Source organism: Grampus griseus, assembly GCF_964374135.1.
Source record: "Grampus griseus genome assembly, chromosome: 16".
NCBI lineage: Eukaryota > Metazoa > Chordata > Mammalia > Artiodactyla > Delphinidae > Grampus > Grampus griseus.
In genome coordinates, this window is record NC_139010.1 from 8,735,703 (window position 1) to 8,758,380 (window position 22,678).

The 22,678-nt window shown below is 36.5% G+C and overlaps 1 protein-coding gene across 1 annotated transcript in view; it reads right to left on the bottom strand.

Moving 5' to 3' along the window:
• Window positions 1-22,678, bottom strand: part of LYST (lysosomal trafficking regulator) — a 176,772-nt gene that overhangs the window by 110,408 nt on the left and 43,686 nt on the right. Inside the window, exons 5-14 of the mRNA XM_082674283.1 lie at window positions 20,585-22,664; window positions 18,166-19,189; window positions 16,228-16,389; window positions 14,578-14,734; window positions 12,225-12,451; window positions 11,657-11,723; window positions 7,756-7,865; window positions 4,565-4,997; window positions 1,425-1,569; window positions 260-433 (exon numbers count right to left, since the gene is read on the bottom strand). Coding sequence (XP_082530409.1) covers window positions 260-433; window positions 1,425-1,569; window positions 4,565-4,997; window positions 7,756-7,865; window positions 11,657-11,723; window positions 12,225-12,451; window positions 14,578-14,734; window positions 16,228-16,389; window positions 18,166-19,189; window positions 20,585-22,664 — 4,579 coding nt within the window. The remainder of the gene's footprint in view (window positions 1-259; window positions 434-1,424; window positions 1,570-4,564; window positions 4,998-7,755; window positions 7,866-11,656; window positions 11,724-12,224; window positions 12,452-14,577; window positions 14,735-16,227; window positions 16,390-18,165; window positions 19,190-20,584; window positions 22,665-22,678) is intronic.

Sequence of the window (22,678 nt, forward strand, 5' to 3'; positions counted from 1 at the left end):
ATACGTTCTACATGAATGCCTAAAAGTTCAGATTTCTGCATGCTCCCCAAATTCAAATATTAATCTTCAACAATTATTTCTAAGGGGAATTAATTTTGTATGAAAGTGATAAATAGGAAAAAATATCTAACTTGACAGACTCTTATGTTAATATATAGTAAAATTTTACCTATAGTTTTCTGTAATGTTTCAGAAGTTGTAACAGAATAATTAAAATTGTAACTGACATTAATAAGTATTTACTAAAAATGTTTCATACCTCTGTCCAGAGACCCATATGGAGATCTTCCCATGGATATTCTTTTTCCCTTGGGGCTGCTGCAAGTAGGTGAGTACTAAATGTTGCCATTTGCTCGGAAGGAAAATATTCTCCTGTGATTCAACCTGTGCTAGTAAAACAGCTTTTGTATCGTCATTTGAATCCATGCACACACTGCACAAAAAGAAAAATGGTAAAGGCTAAAAACATGAAATTTCTGATCTCAGTTTTTAACATGTATATCAACTACAATTCTAGATATTTAAGTGAAATTAAAAATCAGCTTTATTATTAAACTAACTTGAAAAGTCAGTAGGTCTTTGTTTTACACCGTAATCTGCTTAGTTATTTTATTGTACTATTACCTCAATTCATGAACTAAAATAGATTTGGCTCATTTGCTAGTTAGGGTTAACAATTTGGGCAATAATCTTCAGAATTCAATTTGCAGAAAAAATTTTATTAGTACTATCTATACAGTCATTGCCTTTTTAGAAATTACAGTGTAATATTTGGTTCACACAAAAATTAATACATATTATACATAAATATCTAAATGCCTAAAACAAGGATGTATTGTTGGTCTAACCTACTTCGAAAGATTACTAAGAGAATTAAGATATAATTTATATAATGTACCAAGTAACCTTTATTACATTTACAGAGCATAGATCCTTAAGCAACATGTTTCATTTAAAGTTTTATAAAGATAGTATCATACTAGTCATACTCACTCAATACAAATAAAAGACTTGTATCTATACTAGTTAACAAAGGCAGTAGGAAAAAAAGGACAAGACAGCAACGAGAACCTAAGCTTATTAGATAGTAGTTCTTAAATATATAATCTACATGAAAAACTGCTGATAACAACGTAAGATCACTGCAATCTGATGGAATATTTTCATAGATAAGACTTCAGTATTTGGTCTAAGATACAACTGAGAATTAATATAATGTACTTCAGAGTTTAATTATAGATTTTTAGATAGAATAATATATTGTTACAAAGACTGTATTAATAACTGTTAGAATGTATCTTCTTTTTTTAAAGAATTTTCTATTTTGCTGTAATGATCTTTATTAGCAGATTTCACATTAATGTCTCTTACATAAATTATTTAAATACATGAGCTATTCATGATGGGTTGAGGATAATCATTACCGAAAGATAAAAGTGCCACTGTGGGGATCAGCCCACACTTGGATCATCAGCGCTTTGGATCCCAATGAGATCATATGAATACAGCCTTCCTCTATGAGCCTTTCACCAGGACTCACGTACTCTGCACCTTCTGGTCTGTTGTGCTCTAGGAGAAAAAGATGTTAGAATGATCGTTAAGCAACTGATAAAAAATGAGTGGAAAAGTGAATCTAAAAGATTACAAAGCATGGTTGTTCATTTGTAGTAAATTATTTACCTGGAATGTCTGAACATTCCAGGTAAATAAACAACGTTTATTTCCAAACAACATTTCCAAAGTTTAGATGTTAACTCCAAAATGAAGAGTGAAAACAGTAATTGAGCGCAACAGAAGTTGTTAAATGTTTTAAAATACATGATAACCGAGGGCTAATTGCAGGAATCAAGAGACCACTGTGATGTCACTGTGCTATGATTCTTTTATTGACTGGACTGGGCCACGGTGACATCGGGGCCCCAGCCCAGGGAGCGCACACCATTGTCACATGCCTTGCACCACCAAAAATCTCTATAATAATAATAACAATAGCATGCTTTTAAAAAAATTTTATATTAAAATTCCTTTTAGAAAAATTGTGGTGTTTGAATATAGTCCTTGCCTAGACTCCCTGATGCGTGATCTCTGAACGTAATTACTGAGTGATTCTGAAACTCTAACATCTCTCTCCAAGGCAAGCGAAGGTAAATGCTATAGGCTTTGAGCCATCTGGTTATGATCTTGACTTCTCTTTCTCACCACTTAAAACTTAGCACTGCCTGAGTATGTATGATGAGCTCAGTCCTCAGCCATGCGACCTATTACCATGATTCATGACTTCATGTAAAGCTACACTAAGATGTACCAAAATATAAAATGCATGCCCAAAGGCTCGGACTTTTAGAGAAGATAAACACTTATATTGGATTGTGTTCGGATTGCACATATTTTGGTTGTCAATTTTCTACGGGTATAACCACCGCCAGGGACTTCCCTGGCAGTCCAGTGGTTAAGACTTTGCCTTCCAGTGCAGGGGGTGCCGGTTTGATCCCTGGTTGGGGAGCTAAGATCCCATGTACCTCGCAGCCAAAAACCAAAACATAAAACAGAAGCAACATTGTAACAAATTCAATAAGGACTTTAAGAAAATGGTCCATATCAAAAACAAAATCATTAAAAAAAAACAACAACAACAAACCACCACCAATTTTTAAGAATACTCCCCCTAGCAATGACAATAGTCTTAAAAAAGAACAGTTAAATTCATTGATTATCTTGAGGACTATTGCCCAAGATATAAGATATATAGAGAACTCATATCTGAAGTGATATCGAAAAAAATGTTTCCATATCAAATCTGAACTTGTACAATTAAGAGACCAGAAGAGAAACCAGTGTGTGTTCAGGAATTCAGAGTAGTTATATTATAAATATTTCTTAATTTAGTGCTCATGACAATCTTGTGAGGTAAATATTATTATCCCCATTTTGAGGGTGACAGAACTGAGGTGCTGAGAGGTTAAATAACTTCCTCAACGGCACACAGTGGTTTAGTGGCAAAGGATGTGTTATCACTGTAATATTTTCTTCACCTTTCTTCAATTTTTTTGTAGGTATACTATTTTTAAATGTTAATTTTAAATGTTCATGCAAGATTATCTTTCTAAAACACACATTTTCTAATACATCTTTACAATAAGAAATTTAAAAAATGTTCCCAATATGTAGTTTTCTCAGGTCATTGTGTATATTTATTCATTTTATAAGAGACCGTTTACATTGTGATTGCTCCCACTTAATATGTAAGAAAGAGATCTGCAGTTTATAGTGTAGTGGTGATATTTAAGCTCTGGAATTAAATACAGGTGGGTTTAAATCCATTTCCAGCACTTACCACCCACATAAATCGGTCATGCTGCCTACCTTCATCTACAAATACAGACAGTATGAGCACTCACCTTACTGAAATGTTGTGAAGATTAAAAATGTATATAGCAAGAGCAGAGCAAAGTGACACAATCCAGGAAGCTCTCCATGTACATTAGACAGCACCATCATCAATAACATCACATGTATATCCTTCAGAGCTATCAATTCTTAGGTGGCAAAATTCAATTCACAAAAGAAGACACTATAACTACCTAAAACATTAAATTATCTGCTAAGATTTCTTAAAAGTTCAGCTTCCTAGGCTAACCCATAAAAGTACCTAAGTGTGTTCTGCTAATAACTTGGAAATAACGTCTGTGGAAAAGTAGATTCAGAGCTCCAACTGTGGATATCAGGTGACATTTCCCACCCTTCAATCTCGACAGTGTCGTTAAGGTTTTCCGTTCCATCTACAGGTCAGCGGTAGAAGACCTCCCTGGAAACCAGATACTGGTGAAGGCCTAGTGTTCTGAAGCAGAGGCTCTGCTGGCATGTGTAACCCTTGTGGAATGAGCAGCCATTGAGGCCAGCACCTCCCTATAATCATAACCCCCTAAACCTGTCTCATTCAGTTATTTCATTCATTCATGGACCCTAAGAATTAGCCTACCTGCTTTACTTACCACCACCATAAACTGCTTTCTAACGAACAGCTTCTTTCTACCTAGCAGTTTCCTAGTAGCATAATCGCGATTCGAGCAGTTATAGAAAGAACTGGAATGAAATTTATTCTCACTCTGGAGGTTGGCTGATGCGTTTAAACATTCTTGAACTACAAGAGAGAAAGGAGATGAAATGGAGGCGGACTAACAGGAGGTGGGAAACCGGTGGCAGACGGATGGCAAAGTGGCTACAGGGTTTCATCCTTTCCTTTTCAAACACCAGGAGCCACCCTAACCCAGTGACGGGACCAGGAAAGAGGCAAGAAAGGGGGCTGGTGAGCCCTGCAGCAGTTGCAGATGTGGCCCACCTGCCTCCCCCGCCCCATACACACTAGGCAAAAGAACAGAAGAAAATGGAGTTTTCAGGGCTATCTGACAACGCAGGCTTCGGTAAGTCAGAGCCTGCCCTGCTGAGGCATTCCATGTGAGGAGCATTTGAGAGTAAGTCAGAGCATCGCTGTGTTCTCAGTGCTCAACTACTATAAAACCACCGCTGGAAAACCTTAGTGCAACCGATAACGCTGTTGTCATACCTGTTCCGCCAAAATTACTATCCAGTAAAATTAACGATTTGTTTCTTTTCTTCGTCTTCTTTCCTTTTTCTGTGGTACTCTCAGCTTCGTGAACGCGCTCCACATTAAACCACAGTGAAACGCTGAAACCTTCCGACAGGTGTGGCCAGCAGTTTTGTCCTAGCAATGGCAAGTGGACGGGGGCTACATGCCAAGAGGAAAGCAGCTGCTGGGGAAAACTGTCACTGTCACCCTCCTTCTTGCTCCGCGAAACTCGTGCTCTTCTTAATAACCCCATGGCCTTACTGTTTAGAATCGTGGGACACTTTTGTGAAAAAGATGAAACACCATTGCTTAAATTTGGAGTACGCAGCAAAGGGAAGGTGAGATACTGTGAAGGACTCATAGTAATGTCACTTTCAACAATTTTCAGAATACCCAGAAGAAGAATTTCCTAGAGGAGAAGAAAACCACACAAAACTTTACAATCATGTTACAAGGTACATAATAATCTTGAAAGTCAGGTTATAAATGAAAATACAAACATATACATATGCATATCAGCATTCCTATTTAAATACCTTCCTATCTACTATATCATTAAAATATTCATTTTTTGTGTGTAGTTAAGATAAAATATGAAACAGAGGTTTCAGTCCTAAAATATATAATCTCTTGTGGTTAAAACCTAAAAAGTTATGAGTTGGTTTTAAGTACTAGCAATTAAATACAATAATTATATCAGGAATCATTTCTAGCAAAGAAAGATGTTTATTTCCAAGTACACTATAGGTGCTTCTATCAATCATTTGTAAATGAGGGATAGAATCAGAGACAATAATTATATCAGGAATCATTTCTAGCAAAGAAAGATGTTTATTTCCAAGTACACTATAGGTGCTTCTATCAATCATTTGTAAATGAGGGATAGAATCAGAGACAATAATTATATCAGGAATCATTTCTAGCAAAGAAAGATGTTTATTTCCAAGTACACTATAGGTGCTTCTATCAATCATTTGTAAATGAGGGATAGAATCAGAGACAATAATTATATCAGGAATCATTTCTAGCAAAGAAAGATGTTTATTTCCAAGTACACTATAGGTGCTTCTATCAATTATTTGTAAATGAGGGATAGAATCAGAGACAATAATTATATCAGGAATCATTTCTAGCAAAGAAAGATGTTTATTTCCAAGTACACTATAGGTGCTTCTATCAATCATTTGTAAATGAGGGATAGAATCAGAGACAATAATTATATCAGGAATCATTTCTAGCAAAGAAAGATGTTTATTTCCAAGTACACTATAGGTGCTTCTATCAATCATTTGTAAATGAGGGATAGAATCAGAGACAATAATTATATCAGGAATCATTTCTAGCAAAGAAAGATGTTTATTTCCAAGTACACTATAGGTGCTTCTATCAATCATTTGTAAATGAGGGGTAGAATCAGAGACCTTACAAATGCTTCAGATTTCTAAATGGCATTTACAGCATGACCGACTTCACCAAGTTGAGTGCTCCGTTACTTTCCACCTTATTTTACATGTCTTTTCCCTAATCAAATAAAATTTCTTTCATCTCTGTTTGGTAAACTAAAATAAGGTTTTTAGGTTTATTTATAATTACAAGTTTTTGGTTAAACTCAAACAGAGAATGTACAGAAGAGATGACAGGAAACAAGTATTTAATTAAAGGGAAAAGCAACGACTAAGGAGACAAGTAAAAAAATGGAAACGATTAACCCAGTACAATGCCCTACCCATGCATAAAATAACATCTAATGTTGATTATTACAATGATAAATGAACTCAGAAAAATAGAATAGAAACATTCCGTAAATATACAGTCAGTTCTCAATTGTCTACATGAGTGGGTTTTTTTTTAACATGTTTATTGGAGTATAATTGCTTTACACTGTTGTGTTAGTTGCTGCTGTATAACAAAGTGAATCAGATATACATATGTCCCCATATCTCTTCCCTCTTGCGTCTCCCTCCCTTCCACCCTCCCTAACCCACCCCTCTAGGTGGTCACAAAGCACCAAGCTGATCTCCCTGTGCTATGCGGCTGTTTCCCACTAGCTATTGGTTTTACATTTGGTAGTGTATATATGTCCGTGCCACTCTCTCACTTCATCCCAGCTTACCTTTCCCTCTCCCCATGTCCTCAGGTCCATTCTCTACATCTGCTTCTTTATTCCTGTCCTGCCCCTAGGTGCTTCAGAACCTTTTTTTTTTTTTTAGATTCCATATGTATGTGTTAGCATACGGTATTTGTTCTTTTTCTGACTTACTTCACTCTGTATGACAGACTCTAGGTCCATCCACCTCACTACAAATAACTCAATTTCATTTCTTTTTATGGCTGAGTAATATTCCATTGTATATATGTGCCACATCTTCTTTATCCATTCACCTGTCGATGGACACTTAGGTTGCTTCCATGTCCTGGCTATTGTAAATAGTGCTGCAATGAACATTGTGGTACATGACTCTTTTTGAATTATGGTTTCCTCAGGGTGCATGCCCAGTAGTGGGATTGCTGGGTCGTATGGTAGTTCTATTTTTAAGTTTTTTAAGGAACCTCCATACTGTTCTCCGTTACACTAGTGGTTTTTGACCTTGTGTTCCACAGAGCTCCCTCGGGGTCTACAAAGCTCAAGTGGGGTGGTGAAATGGGCAGGGCTCAGGAACATCCTTCAACCTTGCTTCAAAGACAGTAGCTCCAAAGTTTTCTGTTTTATTTGCTTATGCTTCTAGTCAAGGTTTCATTATAAAAATGGGTTTCTTAGCAAAGAACGGTCTAAAAATCACTAAGCTGCACCAATGGACAAGTGATAGAAGATAAATGAAGAGTGAGTAACAATTTTCTTAAAGAAAAGGGTAACTCTCAAAATGGTTATAATTACTTATAATTATCTTTAGTAATTAAAATTATTTAGCATTTCTTAAGCACAAAGACTTGGGGTGGAATGGGGTAAAGGGACTACAATCCCAATGATAATGTCTAGCTAGCCAAAATTGAAGCAAAATGGTTAAAACTGTGTAAATAACAAAATAATCGAGAAGTTCACACACAATAACATGGAGCTGACTATATAATAATTACTACATCAAAAGAGAGAGCTTAGTGATTTCTAAATAATAAAAAAAAATTCTATTAGTTATCAGTGAAAAAATGGCAAATTATAGCATATTTACTGTACAAGGAGATTTCTCCAGAAATATTCTCAAAAGAAGGGTTAGCTCTTCCGAACATGTTCTTGAACTCATCAAAGATACCAAAAGATCCACCAGTACTCTCTGGCATGCTAAATTAAAGAAAGAGAGAAGGGGGAAAATTAAAGCCAATATACAATAATTAAAAGAACGGAATAAGCAATTTCACTGAAAGAGATCAAACACTATTGTCACATCTTGAATGGATTATAAATACTCTAATAATCCAAAAATCTGCTGAAGAAATAACAATACAATTAAATGCAAACCAACTAACCAACTGACAAACAAGAACAAAACCACTTTTCTTAAAGATTGGTTAGCTCAAAGTAAAATAAAGGTATTATTTAAAGAAGCATAAATTAATACGGTATTTCTTAAATAAGCTGTTAGGTACCATAAAATAGTCTGCTACCTTCTCATGTTGAAAATGTTTAATTTATGATTATAACTTTCTAAATAGAAAATTAGATGACATAAGTAAAAGTGGAAGTATTAAAAATTACGAAAACACTAAAATATGACAAATGATTAGTTTGAACACTTTATTCTATCACGGGGTTTACTATGAAATATAATTGGTAATACACAAATTCATAAACTGTCTAGAGTAAAATAAATATTTGTAGCGTATATTACAGCGATCGAAGTATACTTGCATGCATTATCTCAGCCAATCCTAACCAAAATAAAGTCCTACAAAATAAATATTATCTCCCTTTTGGACATGACAAAATAATTCTGATATAAAACCTGAGAACAGAAGTTATGTTTCAGCAACATGTTTTGTAGAAGCAGTGAACTGATACAGTAGCGTAATGGTAGACATATCTAGAAATAAACTTGCAACAAGACTATAAAATAGCATGGACTTTATCCTGTAAGTAACATCAATCAGTTAAAGGTTTTAGAGTAGGAAAATAACATGATCAATGTAAAGTGTATGTGCTTAGATTTTTTTTTCCAGTTCAAAACTAACAGGCTCCAGTTCAAAATGGGGGAATAGAGATATACACATACATATACATATGCCTTTGTCTACCACCGAAAAGTCGCTGAACTGAAAGTTCAGAATAACAAAAAGGAAGAAACCCATAACAGGAAAAAAGTGGGGAGGCAGTGGGCATTGGGAGCAGGTCAAGTGAGAGATTTAAAAATATTTCTTGAAGATGGAAGGAGAGACAGATAAAAGAGAAAGCTGCAGCCCAGAATCTCTTTGAATTACAAAGGGGCTCAGAGGAATGAAGAGCCGATCTGTCCCAAATCTGAGGAGGAAGTAAGAACGGGGTTGCAAGCACAGGGATTAATAAAAGGTCTGTCTGTGACATCCACCTCTCTCCTTGATTCCGAGTAAACAGCACGGATAAGTCACCTTTTATCTTTATGCCCGAAACCTGTAAACTCTTCTCAAAAGAAACTGAATGGCTTCTGCCAAGAAAAAGCTGAGATGTATGGTGGGATGTTAGCATCAGGGCTACCAGGTATAACTGTAAAAGTCTGCAGACTGGCCGAGTTGCCTAACCAAGGGGAAAAATAGGAACTGAAGAGTATACAGAGTACCCAGAGAACTCCCAATACTCAACAACAAAAAAAGAAACACCCTGATTTTGAAAAAGGGTGAAGGATTTGAATAGACATGTCTCCAAAGAAGATATACAGATGGCTAACAAGTACATGAAAAGATGATCAACGTCACTAATCATTATGGAAATGCAAATCAAAACCACAGTGAGATACCACAGTGAGGAAAACATCAGACAAATTCAGCAGGGAGACATTCTACAGCATGATCAGTCCTCCTCAAAACTCTCCAGGTCATTAAACAGGGAAAGTCTAAGAAATTGTCACAGCCAAGAGGGAACCTAAGGAGGTATGACAACTAAATGCAATGTGAATCCTGGCTAAGATCTTTAAACACAAGAACATTAGGTACACATTAAGGCAATCTGAATAAATTATGGACATTAGTTAATAATGATATAACAATATAGGTTCATTAATTATAGCAAATATACTAAGGTTAATCTGGGTACTCTGTACCATCTGCTCAGTCTCTCTGTAAAGGTAAAGCTGTTGTAAAAAATAAAGCTTATTAATAAAAAAATTAAAAAGCAATCTACATTAAATCAAAATAAAATAAAAAAATGATTTTTAAAAACCTGAAGTACTGAGGTATGCTACAACATAGATGAAAATATTATGCTAAGCGAAATAAACCAGTCACAAAAAAACACATACTCCATTTACATGAAATATCTAGAATAGGTAAATCTGTAAGACAGGAAATAGATTAGTGACTGCCAGGGGTTGGGGCACGTGCGTGGGGGAAGGTGAAGGGGAAAGGGGGAGTGACTGCTACAGGGTACGGGGTTTCTCTTGAGGCGATGAAAATGTTTTAACTTGGACAACTCTGAACCTACTAAAAAACACTAAACTGTATACTTCAAATGGGTGAATGGTATAGTATATTAATATATCTCAATTATATCACAAATATATCTCATGTATACAAGTTATATCTCAGTAAAGCTGTTAGAAAAGATAATGGAATAGAATTTCTCAGAGCTAAGCTGGAAATAAGTCTTCAGATCAAAAAAGTCCACTAAGTGCCCAACACAATAAATAAAAATATACCCATACACTAAGTAGATGGGGAAGAAGGGAAGGCTTTTCCTTACCGTGTAATCCCAATTAATAAATGAAAATGGAATGATGGAAACAGAAAATTACTATTTGGCAAACCACCATATTAACTGTTTCAGTCAAGAGTCATCAATGGATGCTAAAATGAGTGGGTTAAAGTATGATGAAAAAAAGGATATTTCCATAGCCTTAAGTTATCTCCCCATAAGAAACTTACTAATTATAAAGAGAAAATACTAACAATGGAAACACCCGGCAAAACACCACCTTAACCAAGTGATCAGTCAACATCACCAGTAACAAGATACAGATATCATGAACCCCTAGATATGATGCACTGTGAAAAGGCATAGCCATCACTTGTGAGGTATGCATGCCCAAAATGCATAACTTGAATTTGATCATGAGAAAATATGTGACAAACCCAAATTAACATTTTGTGTATGTCGGCCTTAATTCTCCAATTACAATTTAGGTTTCTCCAACTAAAATCTAGGTTTCTATCTAGTGTATATAATATAATCATATTACGTATTCATTATGAATTTGTCAAATGTCTGTGAAAGTACAGAGTAGAGAGTGGGCACTCAAGCAATACCTGATAAAAGCAGCAATACAGGGCTTCCCTGGTGGCACAGTGGTTGAGAATCTGCCTGCCAATGCAGTGGACACGGGTTCGAGCCCTGGTCTGCGAGGATCCCACATGCTGCGGAGCAACTAGGCCCGTGAGCCACAACTACTGAGCCTGCGCGTCTGGAGCCTGTGCTCCGCAACAAGAGAGGCCGCGATAGTGAGAGGCCCGCGCACCGCGATGAAGAGTGGCCCCCGCTTGCCACAACTAGAGAAAGCCCTCGCACAGAAACGAAGACCCAACACAGCAAAAATAAATAAATAAAATTAATAAAAACGTCTACCCCCAACAACTTCTTTTAAAAAAAAAAAAAAAGCAGCAATACAGTGTTTAGACTGGGCTACAGTCCTCGCAATGCCACTTCTATGTATATGACCCTGAACAACTAATTTGGTCCCTTGGAATTTAGATTTTCCTCTCTATAAACTCAAGATACTTATACTATGTCTACCACATTGGATGGTTCTGAGAAACAAAAGAGATGATGCATATAAAGCTACTTTTGAAACCACACAGCACTATGCCAATGGAAGCCATTATTGTCAACTCTTCATTTCACATAGCAACAAAATTATTTCAAAGCTATTGTTTAAAACAGTTTCAACGCACCTTGAAAATCAGAATCAGTCTGTGTTAAAATACTCAAGAACCCTCCTAAAAGATTCTTCACAGTTCCCTGAAGATTAAAAAACAAAACATAAGAAATTAAATTTCTTACCTCATGAAAGCATGAAGCAACTGTAATATCATAATAAATTACTTGATAGTCTACTGTATACACATTTCTAGGTATTTTAAAATAAGTGGAGAGAATGCTATGTGTAGGATTATACATAATTTTCATTTTGTTTTTTATGCTGTTTTGTTTTCTGAGTTTTCAAAACAATGACCATATATTAAAATTAAATGCAATTTTTCAAATATTATCCACTCTCAGAAACATACTAGGATTCTTATTAGTTAGCCAATGACAACATTAATGTTTATGCTACTTTGGAGAACTATGGAAATAGGAGATTTTTAGAATATCACTCGTACTAAAAACATACATTAAGGTATTATAAAAGGTAAGTAATCATCTCAATTTTCAGACAAGTTGGGTTATATATAAACAGATGAGTAACTGGGGCATGCGTGTGGTAAATATTGATCACATTTAACTAAATACATCTTTTACCTGTTGCATGAGTAGAAAAATATTCTTTTCTTTCTGCCTGATGATTTTCAAAAAACTCTCAAATACGTGGGAAAGCACGTCAAGTTTGGCTTTACCAGCAGAAAGCAAATTTAATTCCAGCGTACAAATCTCAGGATAAATTATTTCCCCTTGAGTGAGGTTTTCAAGTAAGTCATTTGGACTGCTTGATGCACTGAAACTTTCTACTTCAGGCTTTAAGTCTACCCCTAAAAGGGGGAAAAGAAAAGATTATTTTTATTCCCTAAACATTGACAAAAGATTTCAAATCTCGTTCATCATTTAGGAGATCTAGTGGCACAAGTGCTATTTATAAGAGGCTCACAAAACCTTTTCCTACTGCTTGACTTTTGATTACAATAAGTATCCTGCAAACTCAAATCATATGGATATTTTGAAGATAAATGAGTAGCCTTAAAAGTAATTTTGATCTTCACTAGAACCACGAATATTATCAACTGTAATTTTTACAGACCTGTGACAGAGGTTTAACACACTCCTTTGACACAACTGGAACAAAATGCTATCCCAAACTTTCTGATGCCAAAATACCTAAATCACAGGGTAGTTCATTTGTTTGCCCATAACTCTGTGAAAACAGTAGGTCTGGCTATTGGTTGGATGAATTTTATACTGTGTCTTCTTCATAAGTGAGAAACAGACAGACTTTCAATGAATTTCAATTTCAAGTACTTTCAATGAATATTACATTTTGGAAATTTTAACTTTTATGCTCTTTAAAGAAACTGCTGTACTCTTTTAAAGAGTTCATATAGGTAAGAAATGTATAAATTTCTACCTAGACCAAAATTCTTTAAATTAAGGTCTATTTAGCAAACTTACAAAAAGGAGGAAATCTATCATTATAAAATCATGTCTGTACTCTGATAAAACTAACACTGTTGGGACTTCCCTGGCAGTCCAGCGGTTAAGACGTCGTGCTTCCATTGCAGGGAGCGCAGGTTAGATCCCTGGTCAGGGAACTAAGATCGCGCATGCCACACAGTGTGGCCAAACAAACAAACAAAAAAAACTAACACTATTAAACCAGTATTTTTTCAAAAGCACCTGCTCAGGAGGTGGGGGGGAGGGAGAAGTGGAAGAAGGTGGTTAAAAGGTACAAACTTCCAGTTATAAGATAAATAAGTACTAGGGATATAATGTACAACATGATGACTATAGTCACCATTGCTGTATGATATATAGGAAAGTTAAGAGAGTAGATTCTAAGAGTTCTCATCACAAGGAGAAATGTTTATTTCTTTTCTTTTTATTGTATCTATATGAGATGATGAATGCTAACTAAACCTACTGTGGTAATCATTTCACAGTATGTCAATCCAACCACCTTAAACTTACACAGTGATGTGTGTCAATTATTTCTCAATAAAACTGGAAAAAACGTATTAAAGTAGTTTAATGAATCAAGTAAGCTACATGACTATATATATATGTGTGTGGCTTTCAATTCGTGGCTGTTCCTTTGTTCTTTTCACTCTCTTTATGGTAAAAAAACAAAGAAACAAAAAATACCTGCTATGGGCCCATCAAGCCCTTTCAGTAGGACATCCGTGATTATTCCCATTCACTCAGTGGGAAAGAGAAAATAGACTTTGAGGAAGATAAACCACTGCAAACTTAGTGAAGACTAACAGTACTGGCAGAGTCACTAGATCAGCAGATTTAAAGATGGAGCCTTCCCAGAAATCTCCATATTTTCCATTCTACCCAAGTTTTAGGCCTGGAAACAAAGGACCATATGCAATGTCGTTCCATCCTAAACAAGCTGGGCTGTGGTGAGCTAAGAAGAAATCTATGCTGCAGCATCCCTGGAGGCCACAAAGAGATGTCTGCATTCCTTATATTATTTAAGCTTTATAACAAACTCCCTGCAATGCTCTTCCTGTCAATGTTTGCTGCATAGATCTTTTGTATTTAGGCCTCAACGTAAACATATCTTCAGAGAGGCCTTCTCCGACCACCCAATCACTATCACATCACCCTGTTTTATTTCTTCATACTGCTTATTTCTGATACTTATTGTTTGCCTTTTCCGCTAGAATATATATGAAAGCAGGGACTTCCTCTACCCTGTATTCTTAGGCACTCGGTCAATGTTTGTGATAACAAAATATATCTCATTGTTTTAAACTGCTTACAAGAATGCCAGAATTTGTTGTCAAGAGCAAATGAAATGATGATGCAATGCACTTTTTAAATGTAAGGCAATACGATGTAAGGCCATACAAAATTCTAAAGTGATATTATTATGAACCATTTGCTAATTAATAATCTGACTTCAAATCCAATCACAAGTCCTTCAGTGATATTTTACCATCATCCCAGGTTTCACTGTCCTCAGGATTGCTTTCAGTATCTGCTTCATAACCTTCTTCTTCAACCAAAAGTTTAATACTGCAACACTGAGAATCCTCAGCTTCTTCTGAAAAATCACCAGGTTGGGATGACAATTCTTCTTCAGACTGATGACTCTATAAGATCAGTGTAATTAAAAGGCAAAAGCTGTAATGTTTGTTCATTTTTCATAAATAAGGTATTTACTACTCAAAAGTTATTTTAAGGACAGCTTCGGTATTTTAAGAAAAAAAGTCTTAGGAATCAATATTAACCATTACACATTATGAAATTCACACAGAATAATTTTCTTGATTAACACCTCAAAAAATAGCTGTCCTAAAAGATTAAGCTATAGGTCATTTCAGTTTTACTGAAAAATAAGTCTAAGAAATTTCATTCTAGTTATATGATAAGAAATGACTAAAAACCACAATGAGGTAGAATTAAGTTGTACTTCTTACAACTTCATGTGAATAAATATGTATTATTTTTACATATTTGTTCATGGAAAAGATTTTTTCATAGGATTTTTATAAATAAAGTGTTTCATAAATTAGATAACCAGAGAAGAGATGAAAAATTTTCAAGGAAATTAATTTTAAGATTTCAGAATACAGTTGTCTATATACAAGCATCTCAGAAATCAAGAGTTCCAGCATTAACTCCCTGTGCAATATCTAGTGGCATGAAATTTTCCTTCTCTTATAAAAATGCTACTATTATCTTCATTTTAGAAAACACACTTGAAGAAGCTCAGAGTATTTTATCATTGCAACAGTAATAAAAGGTAAAGTAAACTTATTTTTTAATAAGTAGGTAGGTATTTTAACCCACCTAGGTATTTTGACATTTTAGGTAGGTATTTTAACATCTTCCAGTTAATCAACTGCTTCAGTAATATGATGAAGGCATTAGTAGTTATTTCAGTTAAATTTTTAACTTATGACAAACAGTAACATAAAATATTATGGCAGAAGATTATAAGATACCAATGTATGTCCAGACCAAGGAATTTAAAAAGAAGTTACATAAGGATAAAGGAGAGGTGACAATTAACTAAAGGTAAAGAAACATGAAAGGAGAGGGAAGTTAACTAAATATGTATCCGAGTTTCAGGGAAAAAAATTAAAATAGTTCTTTTAGAAAACAATGTTAACAGAACAACTAAAAAACTATGACTGCTATTTTCTATGCAAGTACTAGTCATTTTTAATGCTGAGTGATTTAAAATTAAAGTGAGAAGAGAGTTCTGGAAATATTAGCTGCACCAATATAGGATCAAATAAGACAGCTGAGTCACTGCCATCCCTGAATTGTTATTTAATAAACTATCAGTTTATACGTAAGACTTATCAAATAATACCTTTCCACCTAACTAGAAGTAATTCTCAGAAAATCTCCAGATTAGATGAAGAAAAGCATGTCATACTGCTCTCCTGTTTTTTATGAGATACGGCACTGACTAAATACAATCCACCCCACGTGACGGCGACACGGCCCATCGAACTCACATGACCAAATCCTGGCCCATATGTCCTAACCACATTCGTTGGTGTCTTACTCCCATCCCACACGCTTCTGCCTCTGCCAGTCACACCCAAACAACACAACTGTCAGTTATTCATACCTTCTCAGTCATAGCATCATCGTGTTCAAAATCTGCTGAATGATTCCCCAGTGCAACTCGAAGCAGGGCATCAAATAAAGGCTTTGCTAATTCTGTTTCAATCACCTTTGACTTGGAAAGATGGCTCTTCATTTCAAGCAGTATATTTTCCACAGACAAGTTCTAAGGTAAAAAGAAAAAAGAGAGAGACTAAGAATATTAACATGCTTTAAGAAAAAATTAAACAGTGACAAAACAAATGATAAATTAATAGTTACTTAAGTAAACGCTAGTCCATTTATTTGCAGTTGATATGAAATTAAAATGACTGTAAATACCTAGCGCTTATACAAACATCCTACTGTTACAATTAATAACAACATTTTAATTTATCGAATGCTTTACTCATCTTATTTGGTTTTGAATTTCAATGTACCATAAATTAATTGTATCATGCAAAGAATGTTTAGTTAAAACTTCAGGGGTTTGATTAACCATCTCTAGATTTTACAAATTCCTTCTTGGAGATTCCTTCAGACTCTAAGAAGCACTTATGTTCTAATCCTTTTCTCTTCCTCTCTTCTTTACTCCTTCCCATCTGTCCTTCAGGGGAACTCTCACTGCTTGCCTACGTTCCTCTACTAGGGGATGAGGCCATAAGGATGGATAGGAAACTGACTTCTTCCCTAAGGAATTATCTCCGTCCAATGTGAGACACAGATACATACAGACAAGATATGATGGTGACCATACGAGAGCTATAAATAAAGTTCTCTGAGTACAGAAAAGAGAGGATGTGCCTGAGAGACCTGTCAAAGTGTCCAGAGGAAGGACTGTATTAGATGAACAATGAAGAACAAGTTGGAGACAGCAGGCATAGAAGCAGAGAGAGAGAATATGCCAGACAGAAGAACAGGTACAAAAGTACAGAAGTGATGACCAAGAATGGCATCTCGAGAAGCTGTCAGCTCAGTATGGCTGATTGCAGCATGGTGAAGGACAGCAGGAAATTAGGCTAAACAAGGAAGTGAAAGCAAGACTGTGATGGGCTCTGCGTGCTATACCAAGGAGTGTCTATTTTAATTGTGAGCAACGTGGAGGCATCAAGATGTTTTAGACAGGAGGCATTATGGAGGCTGGGACTGCAGTCAGGAGAGCCTGCTGGCTGACAGAACGGTTAGGGGTGAGTTAGTAAGGAAAGAAGGGAGCTGCCATATTCGAAGTGTCCTTAGAAGCAAGGCCCGAAACTGAGGACTCCTTTTTCTCTGAGACATGCTCTCAGGAGAAATTTGCAAAGGTGTGAGGGAGGCAGAATATGTCGGGGGAAGAAGCCAGGCAAAGATGCAGTTCCAGAATAACTGTGTAGCCCCAGCCTAATTCCAAGGGAAGCTCCGGAGCCTCAGCTGCACCACAGAAACTGGCACACACACACCCCCCCCGCCCAGAGCCATTCCCATCAAGCACCGGCTCTGAGCACCCTCCCCAGGTTGGCCAAGGGCACTCCTTGGGAGATGCGTACAGGTGTGAGTCCTCAGCAGTCAACATCTGCAGCAGACGGTGGACGGGGGGGATCAGCTTGGTAGGGGACCTGGGCAGGGCACCAAACAGAATCAACAAGGCTGAAGAGTCTGAACTTTGAAATACAATACTCATTATTACTCATCTGACATTCAGTGAGTAACTAATGCCTTTCAGAGTTGGTAAATTTGTCACATGTGGGTTCTGAATTCCAAACTAAAACGTAAGCTTCTTGAGGGCAAGAACAGGCTCATGTACTCCTCTGTGTCCGCCACAGTACCTGGTACTGTGCTAAGCATGCAGGAGCACCTCAAAGCTTAGAATCTTTGGAAAAACAAAATGACAATAGTATTACATTAGAACTTTAAACAAACAAACAAACAAACAAATAAATATATGTATATGTAAAACACAATAGCTAGAGGAAGGACAAGTTACTACCTGATTAGGTAACTCCAATTCCATCTTCTGCTGACTAGCTCTGCTGCCATGAAGACAAATAGCCAAAAGGGCTTCCAAAAGTCGTATGCCCTGAAGTGAGGTCTCGCTTTCTCGATTCGTAAATACTTTTGCTTCCTCGGGAGCAGCTTCCGCGGCTGGAATATGTTCCACATTCATGGAAGAAATAGGCTGTGACTCCAATCTACCTAAACTGTCAGCACTCTTTTTCAGACTACCCAGTTCTGAAGGTGTGGGGTCACTTTTCACAGTCAAAGATAATAAATCTTCCTTCACAGTGACCTCAGATTGAGAAGGTCTGTGTAAATCTTGGTTTTCCTCTACATTTATATCTCCCTCCTTTCTCCCGTGCTCCTCTTCAGGACTTCTGAATAGTTCCTGTATTATCATAACTATTAATTTATGGCATACTCGGAAACCACCAAGCCTATAAAACTGTTTCTGGAAAACTGGACTCAACATGTAGATCCCATGACACATTGACCAAATGTCTGCTGCTTGGTGCATGTGTTTGGGAGAGGGCAGGACAAGGCTCTCGAGAGAGAAACATGGCAGCATGTGTTGCAAAGGCTCGCTCGCTGTACTGTCGTAGCCAGAAGTATCTTCTGAGTCATTGGCTGACTCTCTATCAGATTCTGCTTCTTTACTTACGCACAAGAACGCCACACAGAGGAAGAGGTTTATCGTGTTGATATAAACATCCTGGGTGACAGACTTCCGTTTCTTTGGATAAGCATCTTTGAGGCGGGCATAAAATTTGCTAAGACTCTGAGAATCTGAATAAGCTTGCTGGTTGTACAAAGTACTGACATTTAAAGATGACAGCTCCTTCTGTTCAAGGTCTGTCCCATCAATACCTGGAATTGAAGAATCTTTCTGTTGTTGCCCTAGGCTGATTATCAGAGTTTCAAATGCTTTTAGCGAGTGATTTCGAATACCATCTAAGTAATTTAATTCAATTATTTGGTTCACTCCATTACAACTTAAAAACAAATCTCTTATTACCCTGTGAGAGAAAAAAAAATACAAGAGCTTTTACATATAGCAACATCATTTATAAGTAGGTACATATACTATTTAAATATGCCATTGCTAAACACTACCTATTTCAACTCATCAATTATCTGGCTGAAGTCCTCAGATATGACCAGGATCTTAAGTGGCTTTCTAGTTACTTTTACATCCTTCTTCAAACACTCCAGCAGCATTTGAAAAGAACAGATTACAACGAATCTCAAGTTAAACGAAGCAACACATCTCAAGTTAAGTTAAACAAAGCATATTTTTCTCCAAATGGCAAAGTTCTCTATCAATTCTCAGTGCCACAGCCACCATCACATTTGAGATGGACACTCCGGAAGCCCGGAGGCATTTGTGTGTCCATCTGTTTGTCTGCCTGATGGATCACCCAGGACTTTTGTTTGTTTTAAATCTGTATGTCACACAGGGAAAGAAGCAAACTGCAGATCTGAAGTTTTTCAGCTCTGTCTCAGGTAAGACTCACGGATCTGGATCACTGGCCACAAATATGCCAAGGAGTTAAAACCTTTCAAAGCAAAGTCAGTTCTATTTAAACAATGTCAGAATGTCAGGAATTTTTTAAAAAATGATTGTAAAGATAATGAATGATCACAGATGGGTTGTATTTTATTATGTTTTTTAAATGGTGTATGCATTAATTTGAAAGGCCAAACTACCCATCAGAAGCAAGCTTTATTTATAAAACTATTTTTTAAGTATCAGAGTTGATAATCACAAAATCTGCAAAACTCATCGATGGGATTCTAAATTAATTTTAATTTTCTCCTTTTTGCTTAATGGTATTTTCCACATATATTGCTTAGGCAATAAATGTAGACATGGTATTTAAAAAATAATAATTCCCTTAATTTCACTCCCTCCATAAATAATTATCATTTTATGTATATGCATATTTTACCTAGTTGTAAATAAGTGGATGATATTTTTATTTTATTGATAAAATATTATAAGTATTTTTTCATGTCCCAACATGATCCTTTTAAACATTATTTTTTAATGGCTAATAATAGTACATCAACAAAATATAAAATAATTAATTTAACCTTGCCCCTGCTGTTGGATACTTGTGTTATGTCCATTTTTTTCTCAGAAATATATTTAAAACTTTACTTTTTCTTTTTCAGAGAAATTAAAATCAATGGCTCTATCCTCTTCTCTATGACCACCCCAGTAAAAACAAACAAATGAACAAATACATAAATATTAAAAAAAAAAATCTGACATGGGATGGGAATTTTTTGGTAGTTGTTAAACTAAAAATTAAATCCTAGAAAAAAAAATAATAAAGATATTCAAAAGCATACAATGAGAAAAAAATATCTACACACACACACACACACACACACACACACACACGAACCTTGATTTAAGCAGGGTAGGCAGAGTTTTTAAATAAATCTGAACCACTTCCTGGGGCAAACACTGGTCATGATGGCTACATACATGAGTCTGAGCTGAAGTAATGTCGAGCTGTTGACAATGATGTGCTAATTCAACTCCTCTTTGGAGCACAGGATTAAATATGTAGTTATACAATTTCCACTGAACAACAATATTGCCTTTCTGGATTAAACTGGAAATGTGACTTGCAATCTGCACACTACATAATCTGTCTTCTTCAAAAACAAAACTCTGATAAGCCTCTAAGGCATCCCATTTCCACAACAGGTCTTCAGATCCACTGCTGGGCAGGATCCCTTGAAATCTGTAAGAAGGACTGGATAAACCTGAGGAAGGTTCAGCATCGCATGCGTTTCCCTGCAGGGTCTCTTCTAATTTGGCTAGTTGATCTGAGTCAACGGTACAAATATTGCAAGCTGCTTTCTTAGTTTTTTGTGGTATCTCGGCTCCTCCTAACTGATCCAAAATAAGTTTGTTAAGAATATTTAATATATGCTGCCGACAGTTTTTCAGGGCTGGCGATTTAAAAGCATAGAGCAAAGGGATGATCACAGATTTGGGATCCATGCAACAGCATATGCCGATGTTCTGAACACCCGAGAGAATCTGGACGCACGTGCTGCTCAAGGAAGCCTGCTGCAGTAAGCGTAAACACTGGTGAGCACACACTGCAATGCAACAGCACCGCTCAGGGTAATACACGTCTCCATCTGCCGTCTCTTCAAATGGGTTTTTGGAAACTTGGTTTTTAAAAGCCGAAACCAGCAGACCTGAGAGATCTCTGTGGTGATGCATGAGGTGGGAATATTCACACCGTCTGTGCCTTTTTCTTGTACACATTGAATGATGAAGTTGCTCTGATTTCACTTTTTTGACAGTGCTCATTATTTTCATCACACTATTGATGAGGGCTTTCAAATGTTCTGAGGCCTCAGGAGGAACCCCATCTCTTACAACCAGCCACTCCATTTGAAGAACTGCTGTTTCAAGTAAATGAAATCCATGATGCTGAATGAATTCTTGAACCAGATCCATGGCTTGACTGAAGAAGAAAGGATTTGAAGCTGCACTTTGAAGACAACAGATCAGGATCTGTAAAACTCCCTCTAGGAGCTCAGGTAAAAGAAGCGCTCTATGGCGATACTTGGAAAACACAAAATCTTCCTGAACCTCTTGTAGTGTTTTCTTTTGTCTTGGTGCAAAAGGGTCGGGCTGCTTTTCTAGGCAAGTTCTAATTTTTAAAGCTGCTCTAAGCAATTCCGTTAAATTTTTTCTAAGACTTTCTGGCATCATCTCTGCCATACTAATATCTACTGACATAAGATGCAACACTGTTCGAAAAAGCATCCGTTGAATCAAAGCCACTGGTTCTTCAGTCCAACCTGCAGAAACCATCCGACTCTCCAAATTGTCGCTGAGATTACAGCAGTCCCCAAAACCCGCTAGGAACTCAGTCAGTGTGGGCACTACACTGGCAGCTAGAGCAGAATTATGATTCAAGGTAATGTCAAACTTACAAACTTTCTCTAATAAAGATAACAGAACATGACATAAGTCAAATGGAGAATTGTTCATGTGACTGATGATAGACAAGGCCACTGGCTCACTTAAAATGTCAGTGTTTGACTCCTGTCTTGGAATCTTCTCTCTGGAATTTTCCAAAGCCATGGTATCAGGAGGGGTCTGTTCTTTGGTTGATAAGTGGTCAAGCTTAGCTGTAAGGTGGTCTTCTTTAGGAGACTGTGTTACAAAATGCTGCAGCGGATGGGACCTTCTATGCTTAGTCATTACTATACTTTTGTCATCTGAATTGACTTCTGAATCTGAGGTGGAGAGCTGCGTCTTTCTTGCATCTCTTACAGAATAGCGATGGGTAGTTTTACGCTGTCGTCTGCTTTGTTGAAAAACATTTACTTTTGCAGAAACCTGACCGGCTGGGGCACTTCCTTCTAAATATAATTTTTCCTGAGTAGATCTTTGAGAACTTGAGTTCTTTTCTTTGGTCAGGATTATATCAGCTGAGAACGGTAGATTAAAATCTAACAATATGAAG